Source organism: Lolium perenne, chromosome 5 (genome assembly GCF_019359855.2).
Source record: "Lolium perenne isolate Kyuss_39 chromosome 5, Kyuss_2.0, whole genome shotgun sequence".
Lineage (NCBI taxonomy): Eukaryota > Viridiplantae > Streptophyta > Magnoliopsida > Poales > Poaceae > Lolium > Lolium perenne.
In genome coordinates, this window is record NC_067248.2 from 132,564,287 (window position 1) to 132,575,073 (window position 10,787).

General features: G+C 45.7%; 2 protein-coding genes across 2 annotated transcripts; one reads left to right on the forward strand and one right to left on the reverse strand.

The window, feature by feature from the left end:
- The first annotated feature begins 528 nt into the window (after nt 1-528).
- On the forward strand, nt 529-2,167 carry LOC127304814 (phosphoglycerate mutase-like protein 4). The gene is made up of 5 exons (XM_051335394.2): nt 529-840; nt 926-1,036; nt 1,158-1,280; nt 1,466-1,541; nt 1,649-2,167. The coding sequence occupies exons 1-5, from the start codon at nt 661-663 to the stop codon at nt 1,867-1,869; spliced, it is 711 nt and encodes a 236-aa protein (XP_051191354.1). The 5' UTR covers nt 529-660; the 3' UTR covers nt 1,870-2,167.
- Nucleotides 2,168-8,198: 6,031 nt separating this feature from the next.
- Nucleotides 8,199-10,362, reverse strand: LOC127299912 (putative transcriptional regulator tpeD). Its single transcript, XM_051329946.2, has 4 exons — nt 10,258-10,362; nt 9,090-10,167; nt 8,647-9,003; nt 8,199-8,560 (listed from the first exon to the last, which is right to left on the reverse strand). The coding sequence occupies exons 1-4, from the start codon at nt 10,271-10,273 to the stop codon at nt 8,338-8,340; spliced, it is 1,674 nt and encodes a 557-aa protein (XP_051185906.1). The 5' UTR covers nt 10,274-10,362; the 3' UTR covers nt 8,199-8,337.
- Between the last annotated feature and the right edge of the window lie 425 nt (nt 10,363-10,787).

Here is a 10,787-nt window from a genome sequence, read left to right on the forward strand (position 1 = left end):
CGGAACACGTTTCACTATGCAGAAATACGTATTTCCGGACCTTCTAAAATTCCAAATCAATTTTTTTTTGCATGTAGAAGATGCAGGTATGTATTCTCGTGCCATTTTTTATACCCAAATTCAAAAAATTATATATTTTGGGTAAAGATGACAAGTTTCAGATAAATACTATGAAGGAGACTTATCCACACAGTAATTTCCGTAACTTAAAGTTCGGGTCAACTAGGTAACTTACTGCTGGATAAGTCCGTAGTACTCTCTAGGTTCCAAAAAAAAATCGCTTTAATACATGTATCCCGTGATTTAGACCTGCATTTTTTATGTATTATCTTCTTGGCGCGTCGTAAATTAAGGCGTTTTTGTGCTGTTCCGTTTTGGTCCCTTGCTGATTGTTGTTTTCTCAGGGAGAGGATCTTCTTCCTAGATAAACCGACTGACTGAGAAGCGATTAGTTGTTGCCCTTGTCAGCTTCCGTTGCTTTTATTAAAATAAGAGCACAAGATTCCGGCCAGGTTTACAGTCAAAGTAATGATAAGATAAACGCAGTGGTTTCTTTCGTAGAAGCTGCATATACCAACAACTAGTAGGAGTAGTAATTAACACCGGAGATATCTTATGCTCGCTTATCTGTAGCAGGTAGTAGACGCCAGCCACACCACCATGGCCGATCGAGCAGCGACGTCTCGTCCTGCTGCTGCCGCCGCCTCATCGATCGGCATCAAGCAGTTGGCGGAGGTGGTGGTGGTGCGGCACGGCGAGACTTCATGGAACGCCTCTCATATTATCCAGGGGCAAATGGATCCGGAGCTCAACGAGACCGGCAGAAGCCAAGCTCTAGTGGTACGCACGGTTCCTCGAATCATGATGCAGGAACATAGCAAAAGAATTTATCTAGGGTCTTGTCTGAATTTGAATTTGATGGAAGGTCGCGCGTCGGCTGTCGAGGGAAGTCAAGCCAGCCGCCGTGTACTCCTCCGATCTCAGGCGCGCCTCCGAGACCGCTCGGATCATAGCCACAGCCTGCGGCGTATCCAATGTACGTATCCATGACACGCTCTCGGTCCATCTCAGTGTGAGCTAGCTAGTAGTTAATCTACTGATTGCTGATTTCGTGGATGTTCTTTCTTGATCCGTTCACTTGCCTTCTTTGGTTTCAGCTGGTGTTTGCTCAGGCGCTGAGAGAGAGGCACATGGGAGATCTCCACGGCCTGGTGTACCCCGACGCCGTGAGAAGGCACCCTGAGATCTTCTCTTGGGATGGAAGGACACAGGAAATCCCCGTAAGCTTCCATACTTCTGTCGATCGAAAAGCTTATTTCACATCTGGAGCTTTTCTCGATTCCTGCAGATGTAGAACCATATTTGTCAAAGTCCGGCATTCCAACAGCTATACAGGACTTCACGTGGGAAATTATCATGCATTGCCTAGAAAATTTTGTGATCAAGCATTCCCCAATTACTGCAGGGTGGTGGGGAGAGCCTTGATCAGCTGTCTCAGCGGTGCGTCTCCTACCTGAACACTGTCGCTGAGAAACACAAGGGTAAGCAGAAGGCAATCCTCACCCTATGACAAGTTGACAATCTGTGTATCCTTGCTCATCAGTTGAACCCAGCAGTAATCCTCACTGGTGCTGCGTTGCGTTGACAGGGGAGCGTGTGATCGTGGTCACCCATGGCGCGAGCACGGAGGAGCTCTGCTTGCACGCCGACCCGACAAGCCCGGTGCGCGGGAAGCTTCACAACACATCGATCTGTCTGTTCCGTATCGGCGACGGCGAATGGATCCTTGAGAAGGCCGGCGACGTCGCCCATCTCAGCCAAGGTGGATTCCTGGAGGACGCGTTCGGCGGCGATGGCGCGTCTGCATGACGGTGTACAGGTTCACACAAAGCCGATTCGACCGGCCAATATTATTGCGTTCCTACATGCTCGGAGTTGCTCCTGGGTGAATTTCCTTTAATCAAATCGTATGGTAGTAAGTGGTAACATAAAGAGACGGTGTTGTGCCCCGTTAGCCATTGCTCACTCTGCCTATCATTTTTTTTTGAAACAAAGCTAAAAATTTACCATTTTTATTGATTAAGAAGAGGTTTTAGAGGTGTTACAAACCAAGACTTGACACAAGGTCAAGCCCAAAACATAAGCATACTCTCGCGGCATTACAACACTTAAGGCCTTAGCCCCGGCTAGGCTTCATATGGCGGTTTTATCTTTTATCTTGATCATCAACATACTTAAAGTGAAGGCATTGTTCCAAAAAAATACTAGCATTTTTTTTCTTCCAAATTTCTTATGAAACTAACATTTCAAGGGACGCTATGGGCTTCTTTTATCTGACTATCATTTTCACTTTGCAATTGCAACGGAGGTGCGTGCTGCTAGAGCGTGTGCTATTATCTCTTTCTCAAACGATTTGCGATCTCTGTGGAGGGTTTCATGGGCTGACTACTTGTGTGGGCACGCTTCAAAGAGCCGCCTCTCTCTTAGTTTTAGAAGGCTTGCTCCATTAGAACCTTCTCCTCCAAACTCAATCAAACCCAACCTCCCTTGTTCAAGTCCATGTCCAAACTAAAATCCAAAACCTTTACCTTCTCACTCTTCAACCTCTGTTACACACGAGCGGTACAAACCCAATAACTCTCATGTATGTGTGGGCGCCGATCACCGCTGCCGCCGGCTAATCGTGCGATCACGACCGTCACCGCAAAGATAGTTCAAAATGGGTCCAGCGAAACTGCGAAAAGGATGCGAGACAATCTCGCGTTTGTCCAACAAGGCTGTTAAAAGAAAGGTGCGACACAGTCTAGCTAGTCTCGTTCCGAACACACCGGATGGTCTGGCTGAAATACCCCAGACTGTCCGGCCATTCATCGTGCCACCGCGCCGCTGTCCAGCCCGCACGCCGCCGCCAACCCCTATGAGGCATTGCCACGACCGCCACCGCGAAAGAGTCTCTTCTAATGAGTAAAGGGCTACGTATACCTGTATAGTATTATACATGTTTAGTATTAATGACAAAGTGGTATCAAGCGGTCTCAGCTATCCTTATATTTGAGTTTGCTCTGAGTTTAGGGAAGGGGATTGTACTGGATCAAACGGCTAATTTTAGATACAATAACCATCTGCATGGAGGAGATATTGCAAAAGATTTTCGCATTGTGCTCGTTCCCACGATGAGGGATGCGAAGGACTTCCGCCTATTGCTATTTTTTTTTTTTGAGAGAACGCGTGTGCTTTATTAATCAACCATAAATAGAGTCATTACAAATTGCAACCCGGATAAACTCCGGGGGCACACCGCGCCACACAGACATACTAGCAAACTCACATGACCGAGCTAAGTTATGCGCTACAAAGTTTTGCTCGCGACCAACATGTCGAAAAGAAACATTTGAAAAAAGAACCGACAGCTTCTTAATATCATGGATTATCGATCCACAGAGCGAACGGTCCCTTTCATCGGCCTTGATCCGCTGTATAACAGACAGGCAGTCAGAGGCCACAATAAAACCATCCAGACCTTCATCCTTCGCCCAGGAAAGGGCAAGCCTGATCGCCATTGCCTCGGCCAGCTCAGGGTTCGAAACATCAGGGGAGCTATCACCGATACCAGCGATGAACACACCCATTTGATCACGTAACACAGCCCCGGCACCCATCCTGGCCGAAGAAGCAAAAAATAGCAGCATCTACATTGAGCTGAAGCATACCTTCCGGCGGCGGAGACCAGGAAACTGCTCGAGAGGTCTCACGCCTATGGCCATGTGAAGGCTTGGATCGATCTGTCAGAATCAGCTCGACATAGGCTTTAATCTTTACTGCAATATTGAGGGGATTAACAGTGCCACCCTCCTCTCTCAGCTTATTACGGGCATCCCAAATATGCCAGAAAGTCACAGCTAGAACCGTAGCCTGCTTGTCACCATTGTGAGTTAAGAATTCAGCAAGCCAAGTTTTACATGAAGTGAAACACTTACGATTCAGGTGAACATCATATTCCCTTTTCACAGTAGTCCAGACCTCCCTTGCAAATGGACAAAAGAGAAAAGCATGTTCCACTGAATCGTGTACTGAACAATGTATGCATGCATATGACGCTGGGATGTGACGACGTTGAAGGTTGCTCTCCACTTGGGAGACAATTGTGTGCAAAATGCCACAGCGTGATAGCATCTTGCCTGGACATGTAATCTTCCACAAAGATTTCCATAGTCTCTCATCAGACGCAGAATCCGATACCATTCCCCGGCCTTTAGTACTCCTTGCAACCAGAAACGATTCCGATTTTGCTAGGTGGTAAGCTGATCGCACCGTGTAAACACCGAAACGGTTGTGTGGCCAAGATACGAAATCACCACCACCATGTTGACTGATAGGGATCTTAAGAACCTGTTCTGCAACAGTCTCTTCAAAAACAGAACGGACACTTGCGTCGTTCCATGACAATGAATTCCCGGCAAACAAGGAGTCCACCGTCTGGCCATCAGTAAGAGGCATCAGAGTCCGAAGCATTTCAGGTCTAGAGCCTGGAATCCAATTATCCTTTGCAATCTTGATCGTTGATCCATTCCCAACACCCCATCTGGCCCCTAAATGAATCAGTTTTCGTCCATAAAAAATACTTCTCCACGTGTAAGAAGCTGAACGTGGACAAGGAGCATCCCAAAAATCACCGTAGGGGTAGTAGCGCCCCTTAAGTACACGAGCACACAAGGACGACGGGTCCGTGAGCAGCCGCCATGCTTGCCGACCTAGCATAGCCTGGTTAAAGATCTCCATATCTCGAAACCCCATCCCGCCCATGGTTTTGGGAGATGAGAGCCACTCCCAAGATCTCCAATGCATCTTCCTTTTGCCATTTTCTAATCCCCACCACTGATTTGCTATCAATTTCCTCATCTGTTCACAGGTGGCAACCGGCAACTGAAAGCAACTCGTCACATATGTCGGAATCGCCTGTATAACCTCCTTTAGCAAGGTTTCGTTTCCAGCTCTTGAGAGGGGACGATCCGAGTTTCGGCTGATCCTCTTCCACATACGATCATATAGATATCTGAATGTGATGATGGGAGACCGACCAACGTCAGTGGGCATGCCCAAATAGTAATCTTGAAGCAGCTCATTATGAACACCCAACTTTTGCTTCACTGCCATCTTGATCTCATTTCGGCACCCATTACCAAAAAATATAGTTGACTTATCAAGATTTATTTTCTGTCCTGAACCATCACAAAAAAGGTTCAGTGTGTGGTGTAACGCATCAACACTCCTTCTATCACTCTTAGCAAAAAAGATGCTGTCATCTGCGAACAGTAAATGGGATATAGAAGGACCAAGTCTACCATTTTTTATACCTTGTAGCTCTCCTTGGGCTTCCTGTTTTTTCAGAAGACAAGACAAACCTTCAGTGCAAAGAATAAAGAGATAGGGGCTGATGGGGTCACCCTGACGAATGCCTCTCATAGGCACCACTGGCTCAGTGAGGTCTCCATTAACACGAACAGCATATCTAGCAGATGTCACACACCTCATCACTGACCTGATCCAAGAATTAGCAAAACCCAGACGCGAGAGACAACCATGCAAGTAGCTCCACTCAACTCTGTCATAGGCTTTCATCATGTCGATCTTCAAGGCAAAAAAGGGCCACTTATTCCTTTGTTGCTTTATTGTATGGAGACATTCGAAGGTAATCAAAGCATTATCCGTTATCAACCTTCCAGGAACAAAGGCACTCTGATTTTCTGATACAACAAATGGCAAGATTGGCTTCAACCGGTTTGCCAGAACCTTGGATGCAATCTTGTACAACACGTTACATAAGCTTATGGGGCGGAAATTCTTCAGATGTTGAGGATTGTTGATCTTCGGGATAAGCACAATAACAGAGTCACAAAATCCAGCTGGAATTTCGTTGCCTGCAAGAAAGCTTCTCACCGCACAACAAATCTCCTCCTTGAGAAATTCCCAATGTGTTTGATAAAAAAGTGCCGGGAACCCATCTGGACCAGGCGCCTTAGTGGGCCCCATCTGAAACAATGCCGTTTTGATCTCCTCATCTGTATATTCCTTGCATAAGGACTCATTCATATCATCAGTTACTTTAATAGGAATGGAGTTCAACACAGCATCACACGAAGGACATGTCTCGGCAGTAAAAATATGCTCATAAAAATGATGCACCATGCCTTTTATCTCACCCATGTCATCACACTTCGACCCATCTTCTCTTGTTAGACATGAAATTTTGTTTGTTCTTTTACGTGATGTTGCCCTCGCATGGAAAAAGGCAGTATTCCTGTCTCCCTCACGGAGCCAGTCCACCCTAGATCTTTGCCGAGCCATGATTTCCTCTCTCTCAAATAATTCACAAAGAGATTTTTCAACTTGTTGGATACCATGGCTATCAGCATCAGAACAACGCATGCCTTTTAATTTGCGTTCCAACTTGAGAATCTTCTTTCGGATGGCCCCAAAAGATTCAGCGCTCCATCTCTTCAAGGAACCGGCCAGCCGATGCAAGTTCTCACACGTGGACTGCAGAGAATGGGTGCCATCCCTGCCTTCCTCCCATGCACGCTCCATCACCTCTTGATAATCTGGTGCTCGCAGCCAAGCAGCTTCAAATCTGAATTGTTGCTGAACCGGCAACACATGAGCTGTTTCCTCCAACGCTGCCAAGGTGATTGACACGGCAAGATGATCCGATGATGTAGTAATTACATTCTCCACACGGTAGCCACTAAACAGCTCGGTGAACGACCCATTTGCAACTGCACGATCAAGACGGACCCGGACTAGATCATCTCCTTCTTGTCTATTGTTCCACGTGAACTTAGGACCAGCGAAACCAAGGTCCATTAATCCACACTCGTCTAGGCATTCTCTGAACATAGACATTTGGGATTCTGATCGGTCATTTGAGCCAAGATGCTCATCTCCAGAAAGAACCTCGTTAAAATCTCCACAACAAATCCACGGTCCCCTCCATTCACCATGAAGCCGACGGAGTAAGTCCCAAAATTCATGCCGGAGTTCTTTGCGAGGTTCACCATACACAAAGGTTGCCCGCCATTGAGCACAATTCTCCTTTGAGACAACCACATCGATGCAATGTGAGTTGTATCCTTTGAGATCAACGGAATAAGGCTGCAACCAAAATAACGCCAAGCCTCCACTGAGGCCCACACTGCTGACAGCAAAACTGCCTGAGTAGCCAAGTGACCACATAAAATTCTGCACTTTAGTATCCTTCATCTTCGTTTCGCTTAAGAAGAGGAAGGTAGGCCGAAAGAACCTCACTAACCAGCGAAGTTCACCAACTGTCGAGTCCGACCCAAGCCCTCGACAGTTCCAGCACAAAAGATTCATTGCGTATGGCAGGGCTGACACGCAGCCGCTGCCTGATCCGCCGATCGATCTGAAGAGCTAGGTGAAACCATTTTCTGCTTTTTGTTTGGCTCGACTACAAAACTGTTGTCTCCATCCACGGTAGCCACGGGAATAGAGGTGCAACCATAAACAATTTTCACGGGCACGAGTGACAAATCAAGAGCGCTGTCATCGGTGTTAGTCGTGGTTATATTTTTTGGGCGATACTCCTTTCTCTTCTGGCCACTAACACGAGCAGGTATACCACTCTTCCCTGGCACAATTGTCTTACCAGCATTCTTCTTTACATTAGCATCTCCTTGTCCAGCATCCTGGTTCCGGGAGGCACGAGGCTTCCTTGGAAATTTGGGTGAGGTAACATCGCCCACCACTTCAGCTCCCTGTTTCTTACGCACAGGTGCAGCAGCTGGCCCATTCTGGCCATGTGCATGATCTGTCTGGTTGCTCGAGAATGAGCTCTGACCGGACCAAGTCGTAGAATTCTTCTTCACCTCTGGGACACAGAGGCGTGCCCCATGATATGGAAGGAATCCCTCTTCGTCTCGTTCTCCTGGGTTCTTGCATATAAGTGATGAATGCCCCAGAACACCGCACGAAAAACAAAACAGTGGAAGACGCTCGTACATGACCTGGTACAAACCTGTTGTCTGCCTCTTCTGTGAAAACACTGACACACAACGTAGCAGAGGCTCCAAAACATTGACTGTAACTCTGAACCTATGTTGCACGGATACGGCGATACGGATACGGATACGGATACCGCGATACGGCGATACGGCAATTTTCCAAAAACACAGATACGGGGATACGTTGTATATATAATAAAAATAAAAAATTCCCAACAGTTCAATAGTGCATCCAATAACGTTGCATAACCAGCTAATAAAAGAGTACGAATTATTCTGCAGCTTTATTCTCTGATGCTTCAGGATCGTCTAGGCAGCTTCATTCGGCTTGAAGATCATCTAGCATTGCCTCTAGCTCTGGTTCATCAAGTGACAGCACAGCATGTTGAAGAAAATCTGCACCACCACCAAATATATCGTGGGTGTCTCCTCCAATGTCCCAAAATCGTGTTGGGCCACTTGAATACTCTGAAGATTTCCTTGAAATAAGACGCAAGTTTTGATGCACAAAGACAAGATCTTCAGCACGTCCAGGATTTAGTCTACAAAAAATTAAATTGAACTCAAATTCCAACTTCCAAGTATGTGGTAAAATAAAGAAAATAATGACTTAAGTAGAATAGAGGACCTGTTTCTTGCTGTACTATGTATGAGACCATACGTGCTCCAATTTCTTTCAGCACAAGAAGAAGAAGATGGCTGGCCAAGTAACTTTAGTGCCAATTTTTGTAGCTCTGGGGCAGAGTTGCCATGGATTCCCCACCATATCTTAGGCTCTAGGTAGGTTCTATCCTCAATTGAATCGAAGGAACTAAATCCAGCTGCAAACAAACTAAAATTACCAAATTGCTGTTTGATCTTGTGCAATTCCGGCCCATCACCAAACATCCTCCTAAAACATTTGTTTCTCTCTGTTGATATCTCTTCATCAACATGTGGAGCTTCACGGCCCTCAACCTCAGCAAGCCAAGCTTGGGTGTAATACCTTGAGATAATAATAACAAAAGGAGCCAATTAGCAACAATATTAGGTACACTAAATAATTTTTGGGACAGCAAGCTAGCATCTTACTTTGGATTAAGTGAATGTGCCAAACAATGCAATGGTGTATTATTTTTTAGCCATCGACTCTGTAGGATCTTGTCAACAATATCATAAAATGGAGAGTGCTCATACTCCTCTTTTCCTTCATGGCGATATATTATAGTTTTCACCTTCTCAATCATGCTATCCCACATCTCATATATCAAATGAAGGCATGGTTTATCTGTGTCAGCTGCACGTATCATAGAATAGATAGGCTCGCTGAAATCAAGGATGTACTTCACTTTATCCCACCACAAATCACTAAGAACCTTGTCTTTCACAAATTGTGCTCTACCTTGATTGTCATCTCTGTAGTCAGACCACTTGGGGCTCACAACCAACAAAGTAAGAGCATCTTTGATCTCATGGAACCTTTTTAGCATAACAATCTGAGAGGCAAATCTTGTTTCAGCAATAGCAAGAAGTTTCAACTTGCTAAACTCGTTGAACATAGACAACCTCATGGAGTGATTCATTACGAAGTTCCGAATCTGCTGTGCATCTGATGAAACCTCGTTGATCCAATTACAGTGTTCATACTCTGGGTCTTCCTCATTCCTGGCTGCACCTATGCTCTTCAAGGCGAGGTTCAAAGTATGGACTACACATGGAGTCCAGAATATATGAGGGTACTTCTGTTCCACCATCAGCCCTGCACCTCTGCAGTTTGATGCATTATCTGTGACCACTTGGACAATATTCCCTGCTCCAATCAAATCAATGGTTTCTAACATCCTCTGAAAGATGTACTCCTTGGTCTTTATCTCTCCCTCGGTGTTGATTGCTCTTAAAAACATGGGTCCATCTTCTGTTACAGCCATAAAATTTAAGAGAGGGCGTCTTTGAGGATCAGACCACCCATCTGACACAATACTCACACCTTTGCTGCTCCATGTTGACTTGATCGGCTGCAGCATTCGTTCAACTTGTGTCTTCTCTTGCACAAGAAGGCTGGTTCTGATCTTGTTATAGCTTGGAGGGACATAGCCACCTAACTTACTGTTGGCAGCAAACATGAAAGCTTGCCTAAACCAAGGGTTTCTTGCAAGATTGAAAGGCAGACCTACAAAAAATACAACGGAAACTTGGAATTGATTAAAATCATCCTTGTAAAATGGTAAATGAACATGTTGCACAATGATAAAATTTTCACCTGCAGTATAGAACATCCTTGCAATCAAAGCATCCAACTTGCTGCGAGTATCGACATCAAAGCTTGCTTCAATGGCTGATGCCTTTCTTTTCCTCCCACCCCCATTCCCATCAGTTGGCAGTGGAATGTTTAAAGGCGTGTTGCTGCTTGCATCAGCCTTGTCTTGTTCACTTTTGAGCTGAATCAAAACATCAATAGTAACTTTCGGACAGGGCTTCACTCCACCATCTCCCAACTTCAACAGATGTGTTTTCACTCTCGAGTATCCAACCCCTGATACGTGAGTTTTGCGCTGTATCCGTGCAACGGAGCTCTGAACCTTAGGAACTCTCCCCAGGCACGCCCTTTGCTATCCACCTCCATCATCTCTACCTTGCCAATGGTACCAGCTAAACTTTTTCCACGAGTATCATTCATCAGACCAAATGGCAAATTCAGAATACGAGCCCAGACCGTGAGCTTGTCGAAACAAACCTCGTTCGGCTTGACTGACGGATCAAACGCCTTCAGCAGAACACCATGTTTGTTGA